The sequence below is a fragment of the Perognathus longimembris genome, chromosome 25 (assembly GCF_023159225.1).
Source record: "Perognathus longimembris pacificus isolate PPM17 chromosome 25, ASM2315922v1, whole genome shotgun sequence".
Classification (NCBI taxonomy): Eukaryota; Metazoa; Chordata; class Mammalia; order Rodentia; family Heteromyidae; genus Perognathus; species Perognathus longimembris.
Window position 1 is genome coordinate 23,583,996 of NC_063185.1, and position 16,281 is coordinate 23,600,276.

The 16,281-nt window shown below is 66.2% G+C and overlaps 1 protein-coding gene across 1 annotated transcript in view; it reads left to right on the forward strand.

Moving 5' to 3' along the window:
- Tenm2 (teneurin transmembrane protein 2) overlaps positions 1-16,281 on the forward strand; it is a 91,626-nt gene that overhangs the window by 40,809 nt on the left and 34,536 nt on the right. The window contains 3 exon segments of the mRNA XM_048334154.1: positions 3,477-3,483; positions 5,371-5,390; positions 9,451-9,597. Coding sequence (XP_048190111.1) covers positions 3,477-3,483; positions 5,371-5,390; positions 9,451-9,597 — 174 coding nt within the window.

The following is a 16,281-nucleotide window of genomic DNA, read 5'->3' on the forward strand; positions in this document are numbered from 1 at the left end:
TGGGCCGGCCCGGCGTGGCACAGCGCGCCCCTCACCATGCCTCCCTGCACTGGTCATTGGTCGAATGCCATGTGCTGAATATGGTAGTCTTACGCAAGTTCAAGTCCCGGGACTTCCACTTGGGTAGCTGCAGGATCTGGGATTGCCGTGGCCTTGGCCACGGGGCCTGTGGACTCCTGAAGGCGGGGGGGGGGGTCTCCAGCGTCCCTCCCTCCCCCTGAGGCTGGGAGAATGACAGCTGTGGGAACCTCCCACGTGCTCTCCGTGGCTCCAGGGGACCCCGAGATAAGGCCCTGCAAAGTAGGGCTAAGAACCCTAGGGCCCCGCGGGATCAGGACAAGAATCTTCTCTCATTTCCCCCTCTCTGGCCGCCCGCGTCCCCACCCCCGGCTTTATGGGGGCAAGGGCTGGCACACTCTGCCCGCCCCTCTCTCTCTACTCCAGGGAATTCCTTGGGCTTTGCAGAGAAGCCTCCAGTTCAGCAGCGTAAACCCGTTGACGTTGTCCCGGGACAGCGCAGCCCAGGTATTCCCCTTGCTCCCCGGCCCGTTTCCTAGCTCGCGTGGCTCTCCCCCTCCACTGTCTCCCGCCGGCCCCTGGCTCCTGGGAAGCACTCCCAGCACGGGCCTGGCCCGCACAGGGAGGCCAGCTGCGGGCGCGGGACACGCCCGGCCGTTCCCCGGGCAGGCATCGGAGAGGCCACGGAAAGAGCCACGGCGGCCGACTCGGCCACCGGCTTCCATCCGGTCCCCCACCCAAGACGCCCTGCCTCCGAGCTAGGGGCCGCTGCCCTTCCCTGGGGATGCGAACTCCAAAGGTCCCGCAGAGGATAATGGGAAAGTCCTCCTCCATCTGCCGGGCACCGGGAATGGACTGAGCCCCCCAAACCAGGCGGCGGGCGGGCGTTAGCTCTTCCCAGTGGATCAGAACCTATGCTGAATATTTTAAGAGTCTGGAGATGCAAAGAAGCCTGCGCGGGGAGGATCGGCCTCCGTGCCGCCTCCGGGGAGAGCGTGCGCTTTCTCTCGGCTTGCCGCGCGGGATGGAAGCCGCTCAGCCTTTCAAAGGTCAGGGACGTCTCCTCCTTTTTGCATGAATCCTCTGGAAATAGCCATATGCATCTGTGGGTGGTTTTTCACACACACACACACACACACACACACACACACACACAGACTCTTAGAGTCTCTGTGGAAAGGGCCTCCCTGTCCGATCCCTCCTCCCAAGAAATGCAGGGCATCCGGAAAGCCGCACAGATGGAGAACCGTCGCCCTACCTTATCATGGCAATCCCGGGTTGTGCCGTTTGCAGACAGCGGGGCCGAGGACTCCCAGTTCAAGTCTGCCGGAGTCTGCCAGCCATGGGGCAGCCGGAGCCCACACCCCCTGGTAGCCCTCAGGGAGCCCCGAGTTCCCACTTTCCGCCCCCTCGGGTCTTGGGAGAAGCAGAGCTGGAATTCCAGACCAGCCCAGTCTCCAGCCGGCCTCTCCCCCTCCTTTCCCGCAGTAGCTAACTGACCTCCCCACTCCTGGGATGCCATTCTCTTAACACTGCAGTCTCTCTCCTATCACCGGCGAGACTGAGTGATGTGGAGTGATACAACTTGGAAATATTTCCTAAGCTGTGAACAAGCAAGCCATTGCTGTGTTATAAAAACAACAACAACAGCACCACGTCTTTTAGGAGACATTAAAATATGCTGGCGCTGATGAACAAGGGAGAAAGGGTCACGCCAAGACTTGGGGGCAGAGACCCTAGGACAGTGTTCACACTGAGATCTAAGGGTTGTGGTTCAAAGCCAGCCCTGGGCAGGAAAATCTGTAAGACTCTGGTCGCCCGTTAACCGCACGCGCGCGTGCACGCACACACACACACACACACCCCACCCCTGCCTGAGAGTGCTGGCGGCTCTCCCTACCCACCAGCGGGGCCCCGGCAGAGAGACAGATGGACTCGAGGCACACGCGTGTGTGGAGGCCATGCTAAGGCCGTGCGCTGAAGGTGACTTGGCAAATCCTGGGCTAAGTCCTGCCATCCTCGCACCCACAGCAGGGAGGCCGGGAAGCTGGAGGGGGGGGAGGGGGCGCTGGGCTCGGTGCCGGCGTGGTCCCTCCGCAGGGGGGGGGGGCGCCGCCAGAGGGGTTCCCCGGAGCCAGCCCTGAAGTCGGGCCTGTGGGTAGCGTGTGTGGCGTGGACGGTGGAGACCCCTCCCCCTCCCCCCCCACCCGGCTCCGCTCTCGGGGCCGAGTCCTGGCCACCCCGGGCCGCGCCCCCCGCCCCCTCCCCCCCCGCCCACCTTGCCGGTGACTTTCCATCGGAGTGCACGTCCCCACCAACTTCCCACGCCATCAGTTATTCGCAGCGACTCGGGGCGAGCATCCTCACGGCAACCTTGACCGTGGTGCGTTCGAATCCTCCGCCGCGGCCTCGCCCTCGCCCGCCACCCGCCGCGCGGTTCCGCGTGGACGCGCGATCGGCCCCGCAGCACCGGGCCCGCCGCCCTGACCTTGGGAAATCCCGCCCCCCTCCCCCCCCAACTCCCGCGCCGGCCTGGCGGCCTCGCCCCTCCCCCCGTCCCCGCAACGCAGAGGCGCGGCTGGGAAGCCCCCCCCAAGCCCCCCCCCCACCTCGGGGCCGCCTGGGGAGGGGTGTGCGCATGCGTCTGCCTGCGTGCGTGCGTGCGTGCGCGCGTGCAGGACTTCACGCGGAGATGATAAATGGGGAGGTAGATGACTGGTGGATGAGAGGGAAACGCGTGTGCGCGCGTGCGTGCGTGCGTGGTGGACGTGGGGCATCCTGGAGGGGGGACCTGGAGTATGGGGGGGGTGGGGGCGCCCCATCCTTCCTCACACGCTGTCTTCCGTGAGGACCGGCCCTCCCTGGCCCCCCCCGGGACCCCCCACCCACCCCCCACCCCCGAGGCCGGGACAGCAACGGCCAGCGAGGACAGGAGCGGCCGAGCCCGGCTGCCGGCCGTCGCGTCCTGGCTGCGCGTGGCCGCCTCGCGGCTTCTCCGTGCCTCCGCTCCCTCTCCCGCAAGCCTGGGGACACAGTGACCCCCCACGCCACCCAGAAGCCCGCAGGCCCGGAACTCAGGTGCAAAGGCCCCGCGCCTCGGAAGGCCTCTCCCGGGGCTTCCTACGACCCATCATTCTCCAACACTTACAAATGCTTTCTGAAACCCTAGCATGGCCGTCCCGGGGCAGGTGCTGTGCCCGGCCCTTTTGTGTTTTTTTTTTTAATCTACAAGAAATAAAAAACTTAGTGATTTTTTTTCCCCCTTACACTTCCTGAAATTGGGCCAGAACAACAAGGACAAAAGGAAAGCATGGCAATTATTGTTGGCCTGATTTTCCACTCGTTAAAAGGGAGCCGTCGCGGCTGGCCGTGGCCTCCTGGGTACTTATTTGTATTTTTAGGACCCTCCTGTGGTTCTGAGGATGCTTGGGGGGTGTGTGCGTGTGTGTGTGTGCGAGCGCACGTGTGTAAATTAGTTAAAAATAAGAAGCCGGCGTCGCAGCCGCCTCCGTCTCCGTCCCTCTGTTCAGCGTTCTCTGGACGGCCGTGGAGGGGCTCAGGGCCAAGGGCCTGACCTCAGTTATCCGCCGAGAGCCACGCGCGGCCCTCGGGGCTTTCCCGTGCCTCCCCTCCGCCTGGGCGGGTGCGCGGGGTGGGCTTCCAGCCTGGTGGGGTGTGAGGCGGGGCCCCTCAGGGCAGGGGGGCTCCGCCCTCTCCCCGGCCGCCCCCTCCAGGGCCCAGCGGAGCCGGGGTGCCGCTCTGCGCTCTGCGGGGCGTTCACGGCCTCGTCCGAGGGACACCGGCGGGTGCGCGTGGGGAGTGCCGCCGTGAGCACGCAGGCTGGGCCTGTCACCGTGGGGGGGCGGGGGGGCCCCGCGTGAGCCCGGGGAGAGGGTGGCGCCGATCGCCCCGCCGTCCTGACCCGTGGGTGGGAACGCAGCCCGGGACTCCGGGAGCCCACGGGGGCGGCAGGCAGAAATCCACGGTGGGCGAGCCCCCCAGCCGCGTCCTTCCCCGAGTCCAGCCCCCCACCCCACCGTGGGCCCCCGGCACCCCGTGTGCCGGCTTCGAGTTCGAGTTCACCCAGGCGGGGCTGCGAGGTCTCGGTCCCCACCCCCACTGCCTCCCACTGGAGAACACGGAGCCTGGGATGTCAGAAGGGCAATGCGACGCCCCCTCCTGCAGCAGGGTCCTCACGGAGGCCGGGTTCCCCCCTCCCATGCCACCCCCCCCCCGTCCCCGCCCGTGTCTCAGTCCCTCCCTGCCCCGGCCGCGTGTCCCGCCCAGACGCGGCGTCCCTCCCCAAGGCGGCCCGCCGGGGTGACGGCCGGCGACCTCCGGGCTGCCAGCCTTCTCCACGTAGTGACAGGTTTCCTCCCCCTCCCTCCCCCCAGAGAGTCTGGACGCATCCGATGAGTCGTCTAAGCCTCCACACTGCTGTCTCGTTAGAGAACGGACCGTTCTTAAGCCCTTCCTCGGTGCACCTACCTGTAAGTCCGGCGTGGCCCGGCCACCGTCGTGGGGGAGGGGAGGGGTGTGCCCCCCAATTCCTACGGCCCCCGAGCCCGGCGCCTCTCGTCCCAGCTCTCGGGAGGCTGAGGAAGGAGGACCGGGAATCAGAGGCCGGCTCCGGCTGCTTCCGGGGGGCTCTGTCCCAGAAAGAGCAGACAGACAGGATCGAGGGCAACTCTCCCCAGAAAGGAGAGAGGGTCCGCCCCCCCTCCCCGCCCGTCCCCGCCCCCACGGTGTCCATCGCCTCCCTGGGCTTCCTTCGCACCCAGCCAAAGCCGTGTCCTGGCCCGATCTTTCCTTTTCAAGCTGGCAGATGCGGTGCTCACGTGAAAACACAAAGTAACCACTTCTTTTAAATTATTTTCTATCGTTATTAGAAAGATGATGTATAGAGGGGTTACAGTTGCCCGAGTCAGGTAAAGAGCGCATCTCCTTTCGGACAGCGTCACCCCTGCCCTCGCTCTCTCCCGGTTCTCCTCCCCCGCCCCACCGAGTCGTAGGGTTCATCCCCCACCGCGGCCAGTGAGGACCCCGGCTGCATTCGATCCCCCTCCTTCCCTCCGTTTCTGTGCCCTCCCTTTCCTCCCTCCTCCACGTCACCCCCCCCCCCCCGCAAGACAGGTAAATGAACGCACAAGACAAAGAGAAAACAAAAGCAGCCACAACGCGGGGGGTGGGGGGGCTGGGGGGGGGACACTCGCGTCCATCCCGTGGAGTTCGTTTCGATAAACATTACCTGGTGTCGTCACGGGCGCCGAGGCCTTGGGCCTCTGGGTCCCCCTCGCGCCCCCCCCGCCCCCCCACCGGCCTCGCTCCGTGTGAATGCCTAGGGTCCTCTAGACTTGACCAGGTCGCAGTGCGTTTCAGATCTAGCTTCTGCCTAGGAGAGAAAACCTGCTCTGAAAACCCCCCTTTGTCCACGCGCCCCCAAAGACAGAGCCGCCCGCCGGCCGTCAGTAGTCCGTGTGTGCGTCCCCGGGGCCCGCCCTCTGGCTGCTGTAGCCCCCCAAGAACAGCCCAGTGACCAGAAGAGACAACACACCCTGGCCTGCCTGGTGGGTAACCCGTGCCAGAGACAACAGCGAAGGCTCGTTGGTCCACTGTCCGGGGAGCAGAGGGGTGGGGGCCGGCCCACCAGGGTTCCGCGTGGGTACCATGAATCTCCCGTCGGTCTCTCCAAGGAAGAGCCTGGGGTCCCACAGCCCCGCCCCCCTCTTAAAGGCCTACCCATCTCCCGCCCCACACTGAGGCCCCCAGCTCCCCACCGTGAGTCTGGGGGTGGCCCCAAGCATTCCCCACTGTGACACACTCCTCAGGAGGAGATGGCAGCGGGGAGAGGGGCTGGGAGGGGGGGGGCGAGGCTGCTGTCTCGGGCGATAAGAACGGGGACTCGGGGAGAGGACGAGGAAGGAGGCGAAGCTCCTGCCGCCGACCTTCCGGAACGTGCCCGCGAGCAGGCCGAGCGTGGACGGCCGAGTCCAGGTCTGGAGCTCGGAGGACTTGCGCCGAGGGTTGGGGCGTCACAGACGGGGGGGGGGCGCGGGGGCCGCCGGGGCAGGTTTGGGTGAGGTTCTCGGCGGCGTCTGGGTGCTGCTTTGGAAGATAAGGGAGCCGGCCCGACGTGCCGCCGGACTTTGTGCCGCGGGACTTGTGCCTTGTGGGCGGCTGGCCGCCGGCTTACGCCCCCGGGAAGACCCGGGTTCGGGCTGCCCGGCTGTTCCCACCCCCGCCACGCGCCCTCCGCGCCCGAGACCCGCCAGGGCCTGGTGGCGGCTCCTCGCCGAGTCCTGTGCCCACCGCGGGCCCTGTCGGCCCCCCTGAGCCTGGGCCGCTCCCTTCCGCTCCGCTGGGTCCTCGGCGGCACCCCGGCCTCCCCCACTAGGTGTCAGTCCCCCCAAATTCTGACCGTCAAGAGTCTCTTCAGACACGGCCGCGTGCACCCCCGGCCGGAGGACGGAGACCAGACTCGAGGCAAAGGACAGGGGAGAAGTCCTAACGTCGGCAGTGCCCGCAGCACAGCCAGCTCGTTCTAGAGGCGCCGACAAGGCCCCCCCCACCCCACCCCCACCCCGGGGCTGGCTGGGCCTCTTCCCAGGTCCTCAACCAGGAGAGGCAGCCTGACGTTCGTTCCGGCGGATGGGGGTGGGGGCTGTCTGGCTGGGGGAGCCCCAAGCCTGGCCCCACCCGGGGTCCGGCCCCCTCTCCAGAGAGGAGCCTCTGCCAGGTACTCGCTTGCCCTCCCGACTAATTACGTCCACCTTTTGTTTTGCCCGAAGCGGACGCTGGCTCTGCACTTTACAAACACAGAGAATCACCTTCTCCGAGGGCCGCGGGCACAGGGAACTTGGGCCGGGGCTGGCGCGGGGTTGCCTAGCAACGCCACGCGCCCGCCGGCGCCGCGCTCTTCCTCTTCGAGCTGAAAGCGAAGCCCTGTCCATTTATCCCCAGCTGCCCTGGAACTTCTCTGAGACCCGCGAGCTTCCCACCGTCCTGTTTCCAGCCTCGTGGGATGTGGAGAAAAACTCCGCACCCGAGGTCCGTTTGCCTCCCTTCCCTCGGCCGGGGAGGGGGTGGGGGGCGGGGGTGGGGGGAGCAGGGCCTCCGGGAGCCCCGCAGCACGTGTATCTCAGATGCATCTCACACTGACATGTCTGTGCTCGACGGGCATTTGGGTTTCGTGCGGGGGACGTGGGTCTTCTGCACCACGCAGAAGCTGGAGATACCCCAGCGTGATTTCAGCCAGACATGGGACGTGAAGGGAGCTAGACAGCAAGACGCATCGAGCAGCCAGATGCTTGGGGCCCGTCACTGAGGGCGCCCCCCTCCCCCGCCACCCGTCCCCAGATTCTCCGGGTAGGAGTGGGCAGGCAGGGGGTGGGCCGAGCCCCGAGACCGTCTCTGCGTGTCTTCCGAACTTGCCAAACGTTCCTCGGGCTTTTCCTCCCGTGTTCACCCTGCGTGAGTGTGGGTGCCTCATCTCTAAAGTGGGGGGGCGGGGCCTGCTCCCCAGAGCCGTCTGGAAAGAAACCGGGGCTCTCCAAGCAGGACCTCCCCCCCTCCCGATCTGGTCTCTGAGAGGCAGAATCTGGACATGGGAATCTGGGCCGGCTGTGGGGGCCGGGGTGTGGGTTTCAGCACAAGAGTTCCTCATCGACCCCTCCAGACATGTTAGGGTCCACACTCGCACGCACGCACGCACGCACCACAAATAAAAGTGCAGACCGAAGTCTTCAAGGAGTGAATCAAAGCCCGTCCTCGGCCCCGTCGGCTCCCTCCTCCCGCAGAGTCCTGCGGGTCTCCTCTGCGGTGCTCCCAGATGGGGCTGGATGGGAGGCCGCGCTTGGTGAATTCCTCCCCGTGCACAGAGGGGGGGCTGCGTGCCTTGGACCCCCAGACGACTCGGGACAGTTCCCTGGGTCGTGGCCAGCTCTTCTTGCTCCACCGTGGGTGGAGCCGGTGGCCGCGGGGGCCATGGGGTTTGAGAGAGATTCCAGAGAGCTACTTTGCCCGCTGGGGACAGATAAAGCCATGGTCACTGGCGTGTATTCACATGCAGGAGGACAACATGCCTACAGCCGTGTAACTCTTTTAATTCGCCAGAAGTCATTGCCTTGTACGTGTAAAACAGGTGAATTTTATGGCACATAGATCCTGCCTAGATTATGCCTCGGTAAAGCTGCTAGCTGAAGAGAGAGAGAGAGAGAGAGCTGCTAGCTGAAGAGAGAGACGGACGCGCCTCTAGCAGTGCTTCTCGACAGCAAGTGTGTTTTACAAGTGTGTCTGCATCTCCGTGGTCTTACCCTTCCTCTGTCATCTAAAGGGCACCCGAGACCCGGCTAGCGAGACTCGGCTTCCCTCTCCCTCTCTCTTCTCTCCTCGCTCAGACCCTGAAGGGCCCGGCTCAGGCCGGGGGAAGCGGGGGAATTAAAGAGACTGAGGCTTTCGCACACAAAAGGGGAGGGGGCGAGACGACAGGACAGAGAGCCACAAAACAAGAAGTGCCTGTCCACAGAGGGGTTTCTTCCCCCCGCTCCCATCGTCCTCCAGTTTGGGGGCACATGGCGCCCACTCTTTTCACAGTCTTCAAGTTCTGCGCTAGGCTCCGACCCGCCACGACTAGGCCGAGTGAGAGAGCAGCCAACTTTGGATAAGTGCTCTTCAGATTGAGAATCACAGGAAGATAGGAACATAGTCCAGGAGAGCATTCATTTCTTAGTCGTAAGAAACTCGTGAAGATCGTACCCAAGAGGCCTTGCGTTTCGCCTCTGCCCTGGCTGGGCTGGGGATTTCCTCTCTTCTGCAGAAGGGGCTATGGGAGGGAGAAAGGAAGGGAGGAAGGGAGGGAGGGAGGGAGGGAGGGAGGGAGGGGAGGGAGGGAGGGAGGGAGGGAGGGAGGGAGGGAGGGAGGGAGGGAGAAAGGAAGGAAGGGAGGAAGGAAGGAAGGAAGGAAGGAAGGAAGGAAGGAAGGAAGGGAAGGGAAGGGAGGAAGGAAGTCAGGCAAACCAGAAAGCAAGGAAGGAGGGGGGCAGGGGAGCTGAGAGGGCGTCCCTCCCCGAGCCATCTGGAACCCACAGGCTAGCTAGTCCAGCCAGTGTTCAGCTCCTCCCCGGTACAGTTGTCTGGGCTAGGCATTGAACTCCCCACTTTGGCGGGATTGCCCCGACCCCGCACCCAGGTCAGTCGTCACGGGGAGCCCCCTGCATCCGCACACCCACCCCCCCCCCCGCCTCCGTCTTGCCCTTGCACGTGTGGCCCGCCCCGCCCCCCGCCCCGCCTCTCCTCCGGATGGCAGGTATGGGGCCCGCTGCGAGGCTGGCCCAGTGGCTGCCCTCGGCCTCTCCCCCCTTTGCATGGCTCCCCGCTCTTCCTCGGCGCGGCCCTCACGTCCCTCCTTCCTCATTCTCCCCGTTTCTCCAACAGATGGCTGCCCCGACTTGTGCAACGGGAACGGGCGATGCACCCTGGGTCAGAACAGCTGGCAGTGCGTCTGCCAGACCGGCTGGCGGGGGGCCGGGATGCAACGTCGCCATGAGACGGCCTGCGCGGACAACAAGGACAACGAGGGAGGTGAGCGCGCGTCCTCCGTGCGTGCGCGTGCGTGTGTGCGTGCGCGTGCGTGGTGTGCGCGTGGCTTCCGTCACCAAGGCGCCGCTTTTCTCCTGAACAGCCTCCCCGCGCGTCACATTTCCTCCCAGATAAGGCGGAGGACGGAGCGGGCGCGGTCCCGGGCCGGCGCACGGGGGCCCGGGGGCGAGATCTGGGGTTCCTGCGGCCCGCGCGCCCCACGGCCCCCCGACGGCGAGGCGGGGGAGGGGCCGGGGGTGTGGAGAGCGGCCCCCTAACGCCATCCGGTTACTCCAAACACCAGGACGCCGCCGCCGGAGGGCGCCGGTCCGTGCGTGGCGGACCACGGCCCCACCCCGGCCGCGGACGGCCCGCTCCGGAGCCCGACGGGATTCCTCCCGAGCGTTTCTTTTTCCAGTGGTTGGAGGAAAACTCACGAAGATGTCCCGGGAGTTCCCGGCCGGGCGCCTGGGCCGCGTGGGGTTTCGGTTCCTGGGCGCCCCTCGGGCACGGAGCTGGGTGGGCACAGAGAACCCCCCCCCGTAGCTGCCCAGCACTTGGACCACATCCCCAGGTCGGGGTCATTTCGCCACCCCTGCTCTCGATCCGGGAGCCCACACGGTTCCCGTGGTCCCGGGGCCACGGGGGGGGGGGGAGGGGGGCGCTGGCCTTCCGACCGGGTCGTCAGAGCACGGTGCTCTCCCGGCCGGCTCGGGCGCTTTGCCCGCCGCCCCAGTGACTTGCCGGGCAGCAGGGCAGGAGCTGGAGGCCCAGGGACGAGGTGTAGCGAAGGAATCCGGGCTCTCCCGTGTTCCGTGAGGGGGTCCCCGTGAAGGTCAGCACCCCAGGCGGACTCAGCCCCCGCCCTCGTGGCCCCAGGGGCCACTTCCCGGTGTCTCGATGGGGTGCAGCCCGGCGGAGGGCGGATGGACGGCTTAGCCGCCCTGCTTCCGTGGTGCCTTGTGCTCCGCCACTCCCGTGATCTGGGATGGCCTTGATCCACACACACAGGCGCGCGTGAGCAGCCACACCTCCGCGGAGGAGTTCCCCGAGTTCGGGCTGCTGCATTCCTCTTCCCGAAGGAGCCAACGCGGACGCTTCTTCCCTCCCCCCACCCCCCAGCCTCCCACTCCTGGGGTCAGCAGCAGACAGCACAGCAAGCTGCTGCTGAGTGGTCAGAGCCCTTTCCAGGGACTCGGGGTACCCAGGGCCCCCCCCGCCTCCCTCTTCACGCTCCCCCACACCCCCCATGCCCTCCAGGCAGAACCGCAGCCCCTGCTCTGTGGGACCCGAGGGGGGGGGCGCCAGGTCCCCAGGGCTGCCGGCCGCAGGCAGGCACAGCCCAGCTCAGAAAGGCGGGGTGCAGACCCGGAGAGGGTGGCGGCCTTGGCCTTGTGGTGGCTGCCATTAGAGCCCCCTCCCCAGGACGGCAGCCACCGCTGAGAACAGAGCGGGAAAAGGCCCGGGCGAGGGGTGACTTGTAGGAGTGGAAGCACCCCGGGCACGCCGAGTCGCTCCCGTGGGGGGGGGGGTGGGAGGTGCGCACTTCCGCCGGCCCCTGGGCCTGGGGACAACCGGGCTGGCTGCCCGCGAATCGCCTCCCGGGGGGGGGGGGGGTGCAATGCACGCCTGGCTGCGCGCAGAGGGTCGAGTGGCCGGGCCCCAGGCCCGGGTCTGTGGATTTGGTGTGGGGGTGGCTGCACCCCGGCTCCGTCCTGCACCCCGGCTCCGTCCTGCCCCCCGGCTCCGTCCTGCCCCCCGGCTCCGTCCTGCACCCCGGCTCCGTCCTGCCCCCCGGCTCCGTCCTGCCCCCCCGGCTCCGTCCTGCCCCCCGGCTCCGTCCTGCCCCCCGGCTCCGTCCTGCACCCCGGCTCCGTCCTGCACCCCGGCTCCGTCCTGCCTTCAAGTCTTCATCACGGTGGGGGCGGGGGGGAGGGGACTTGCTCTGTGGGTTTCGAAGGCTGGCGTGGCAACACACGCGGGCACGAACACGCACGCCGGCCAGCAGCCGCGGTGAGAAACACGCCTGCCGTGCGTCCCAGGAACGGGGAGCACAACCCCGCGCTCCCCCGGAGAGAAACCCAGGAACGGGAGCACAACCCCGCGCTCCCCCGGAGAGAAACCCAGGAACGGGGAGCACAGCCCCGCGCTCCCCCAGAGAGAAAAACCCAGGAACGGGGAGCACAACCCCCGCGCTCCCCCGGAGAGAAACCCAGGAACGGGGAGCACAGCCCCGCGCTCCCCCCGGAGAGAAACCCAGGAACGGGGAGCACAACCCCGCGCTCCCCCGGAGAGAAACCCAGGAACGGGGAGCACAGCCCCGCGCTCCCCCGGAGAGAAACCCAGGAACGGGGAGCACAGCCCCGCGCTCCCCCGGAGAGAAACCCAGGAACGGGGAGCACAGCCCCCGCGCTCCCCCGGAGAGAAACCCAGGAACGGGGAGCACAACCCCGCGCTCCCCCGGAGAGAAACCCAGGAACGGGGAGCACAACCCCGCGCTCCCCCGGAGAGAAACCCAGGAACGGGGAGCACAGCCCCGCGCTCCCCCGGAGAGAAACCCAGGAACGGGGAGCACAGCCCCGCGCTCCCCGGAGAGAAACCCAGGAACGGGGAGCACAACCCCGCGCTCCCCCGAGAGAAACCCAGGAACGGGGAGCACAACCCGCGCTCCCCCGTAGAGAAACCAGGAACGGGGAGCACAGCCCCGCGCTCCCCGGAGAGAAACCCAGGAACGGGGAGCACAACCCCGCGCTCCTCCGAGAGAAAACCGCCCGGCTCAAAAAGAAGCTTGGCGTGACTCACCCTGGTGCACACGCGCGTGTGCACACTGTTGGGGCTTGTGCGTGCTAGACAAGTGCTCAGCCCACTGAACGACACGCCCACCCCGCCCGCCTCCGCGTGACAGGGACGCGGGAGGAGTATTTCCGCTTACAGACAAACACCAGCCTCGTTAGCATCTGGGAAGGCACGCGACGCGTGTGCCGACTCGCGCGCGTGCGATGCTTCATCAGCACCGCCACCCCGGGCAGAGGAGTGAGCGGCGGGGCTCGAGGCAGCGGGGAGGGGGGAGGCGGGAAGGGTTCTGCTAGCCCGGCCTCCACTGTCCCGGCCCAACCTGCCCACCGCCGCCAGCATCCTTGTACCCCCCCCCCCCCAGGAAAGCTGCCTTTGGGGGACGCGCCCCGCTGCTGCTGCTCTGCGTCAGGACCCCAAGGGAAAGCCCGGCCCGGCGCCTGTTTGCTCGCCTGTAACATAGGGAGATGGTGCGGGCGTTGTTCTTCTCCACGCGGCTATGTTCTAGAAGCACGGAACCCAACCCGGTAACTTTTCCAGGGTGCGTGACCACAGAGGTGCCGAGCCCTCGGGAGCGGGTGAAGGTCAGGATTCTGGGGCGCCCCTTGGACGGCCTTGCGAAGCCACCACGCGGCGGCAGGGAGACAAGGCTTTGTCAACCCGCTGGTCTCCCCAGGAAATGCCAGCGCCCCGAAACCTCCTCACCTCCGCCCCCCTCCTCCCCCCGGAGCTCCCGGGACACAAGAAGCGCAGTGAGGACAGGAGCAATAAATCGCCGCAGGACGCGCCGGCTGGGCTTCCCCTCGCTTCCCGAGTGGAACGACCCCCGTCGGGTGTCAACCCCATCTCCACCGCAGCTCCGGCTTCACTCGGAGAGGCAAACGTTCGTTTCACAACTAAAAAAGAGAAAAAGCCTCTACCTGCGTCCGTAGGGAGTGAGACCCTGGCCTTGAACCCACGAAAGCAGCCCCAGAGAAAAGCCACGAGTCACGCTCAGGCGGAGAATGGCCCCCGGGCCCCCCTCCCGCCCCCACCCCCTCCCGCCCCGTCCCCTCCGGGGAGGAGGGGCCCGGTCCCCGCTGAGACTCCCCCCCGCCCCCCCCCAGGGGAGCGCCTGGCCACCGGAGCCAGGTTCTTCTGAATCTCCCCACGATGACACTCGGTCTCACTTGGACTGAAACCGTCGGGTAGATGGGACTGGCCAGTCGTCCATGTCGCCGCCTCAAAGCCGGGCTTTCTGTTTGCTTTTATTCTGCCAAGGCCATTCTGTTTTTAACAAAAAAAGCTAGCGCCTGTGCCCTGTGTGTATTAAAAAAAAAAAACGCTCACTAGGAGGGGTTTTGAGAGCTCCCGCGTGCCGTGGGCTGCGCCCGGCTGTCGAGGGGGGGCGTGGAGGGGCAGACATCCCCCCCCCACAGACATCCCCCCCCACAGACATCCCCCCACAGACAGACATTCACGGCTCTTCTTGCGGTGCGGTCCTCGCCCCGTGAGCCTGAAAGACAGTTCTCAACTGTGAGGCGATCCTTCCCTGCCCCCAGAACTCCCCCCCTCACACACACACAAGGCCCTTCTTGTGGTGCCATCTCTTCTAGAGTCCCAGTGAGAAGCAGCCAGTGTGTCTGAGGAGGACTGGCGGGGCACAGAGTTCATATTCCTGCAGGCCATCTCCGCGGGGAGAAGAAATCCCTTCCACGACACGCTAGAACTTCCCCATCAGACATCTTTTCCTAATGCGTGTCTTTCACCAGGAATTTGGGGGTTTCCTGGCTTCGGTGTTGTTGTGGGGTTTTTTGTAAAGGTATTTGAAGTTCATGAGTTTATCCAGCATGGCATCTTCAGTCTCCTCTCATCAAGTCCTTGGTACATTAAATGATTATTAAGTACCTCTTCCGGGATTCCATTTTTCCCTGATTAGGTGACAAGCCCAATATTTATCACAAAATGGTGACAGAAATTCACAGACTTGCAAAAAAAAAAGGTGATCATTGAACTCGCTACAGCTTTATTTTAGGGACTTGGAGGCGTGACGCGCAGACTGGCCGGTGGCGGAGGGTGGATTGCGGGCTGGGCTGGCCTCTCCTGCCCGGGCCCGGGCTGCAGTCTCGGCCTCCGTGGAAGCGCGTCTCCGCCGCTTTCCGAACGCGAGCCCCAGGCCCCGGGACCATTCGCGTTTATTCACTCCACGTCTCCCAGGATCCGGGTCCCCATCAGTGCTTCCCTACCTAGGGGCAAGCAGCTCTGCTCTCCCAGGCCCTCCTGGAAGCCTCTAGAAGCATCCCACAAGTGACGACAGAAAGGGAAAGGCTGCCGATATCTCGTGGCGCAGGTCGGGGCTACCACTGGACGTGCTGCATAACGTATAGGGAAAAGAAGTCTGGAATGGAGCAAGGCCAGCCTCCCCGCGATAGAATTGCTGAGGACTGGGAATCCTAAGCACCGCCATCGACAAACGTAGAGCCAGGCGCCGGCGGCCAAGCCGTGCTGAGAAGACTCCCCCGCCATCGACCAGAAACCCACATACGCCACGGCAGTACGCACCAGAACCCCAAGACTGTGTCGTGTTCCTTGACACGTACACCAACTGACAGCCCGAGAAATGGAGCGGGCCGCCCCGATTCTCATAGCCAGCCACACAGCCCGGCCGAGAGCCAGAGCCCCAACCAGGAGCCGTCCTCTGAAACCCTCCCGGTACCGGAGCAGCGCCGTGCCCGGGGGGGGGGGGGGGGGGGGGGAGGGGGGAAGGGGCGGGGCAGGAGCGAGTAGAGCAGCTGGACTTCACATAGCGAGGCCCGAGGCCTGTGCGCTCTTCCTGGGGGGGGGGGGGGGGGCGGGGTGCTTTCCTCTATGCGCCTCGGGGAAGGTCCGGGGCACGCCCGTCAGCCCCGCGCTCGAGAGGCTGAGACGGGAGGATTGTGAGCCCCGGCGCGCCGCGGCCCCGGCACCAGCCACTCCCCGACGCGGGGAAGGGAAGGCCGTCCCTTCAAGGGCCCCTAGCGTGGAGGTCACGGACTCTGTGCCCTCGGGCAGGGCCCTTCCCCTCTCTCTGAGCCTCGGTTTCTCCAGCTGCGGAATGGGGGTCGATGCCCACGCCCCCCCGCCCGGGCCCGTGGGAGCCTGGAGGCCGCTGGGCGGGGGACACGCGTGTGCACGGAGCGGAACGGCAGCCACGGAAGCGGAGGGGAGTGGGGAAGAACGAGGATGGGGGGGCACCGGATGGACGCCTTCTCCGCGCCGGCGGGGCCCGTGGAGCCAGCTCTGCTCCGTGTGGCCGGGGCTGCGGGCTGGAGCCCAGCCTCCCCGCTCAGCTCTCCGTGGGTTCAAAACCCCGCCCCGCGGGAAGCGGGGCCAGCATAGACTCTGGCTCCAGGAAGTTCCCCGTGCTCAACAGCAGGGGCTTGTGGGTGAAGCTTGAAGCTTGTGGTGGGGCTTGAACTCGGGGCCTGGGCGCTGTCCCTGAGCTGTCTGGTTCATGGGGGATGAGACTCTCAGGACGGCTTTCCTGCCCCGCTGGCTTCCACCCGCCTCGGCTCTCAGCCTCTCCAGGAGCGAGGATGCCAGCCATGAGCCCCGGCGCCCGGCGGCTTAAAGGATGTTTCATGAAGATCTCGGGCCGAGCCCGAGGCTGATTCGTGGCAATGGTCGTGGCCGGTGCCGTTTCCGTTTATTTGGGACTGTCGGTTTCAAATGGAACCCCTCCCAAACAAATACCGCGGAACCCCCCCCCCCGGGCTCCAAGGAGCAGCCGCCGTCCCCGCGAAGGAGAGTCCCACGCAGAGCCCACGCCGCCCCCGCGGCCCCCGCGGGCCCGGCCCTGTCCCTCCTCTCTGCATCCCTCCAGCAACGCCGGCTCGGCCAGACCTCGGGCCACACGTGACTGACCTCCCATGGCGG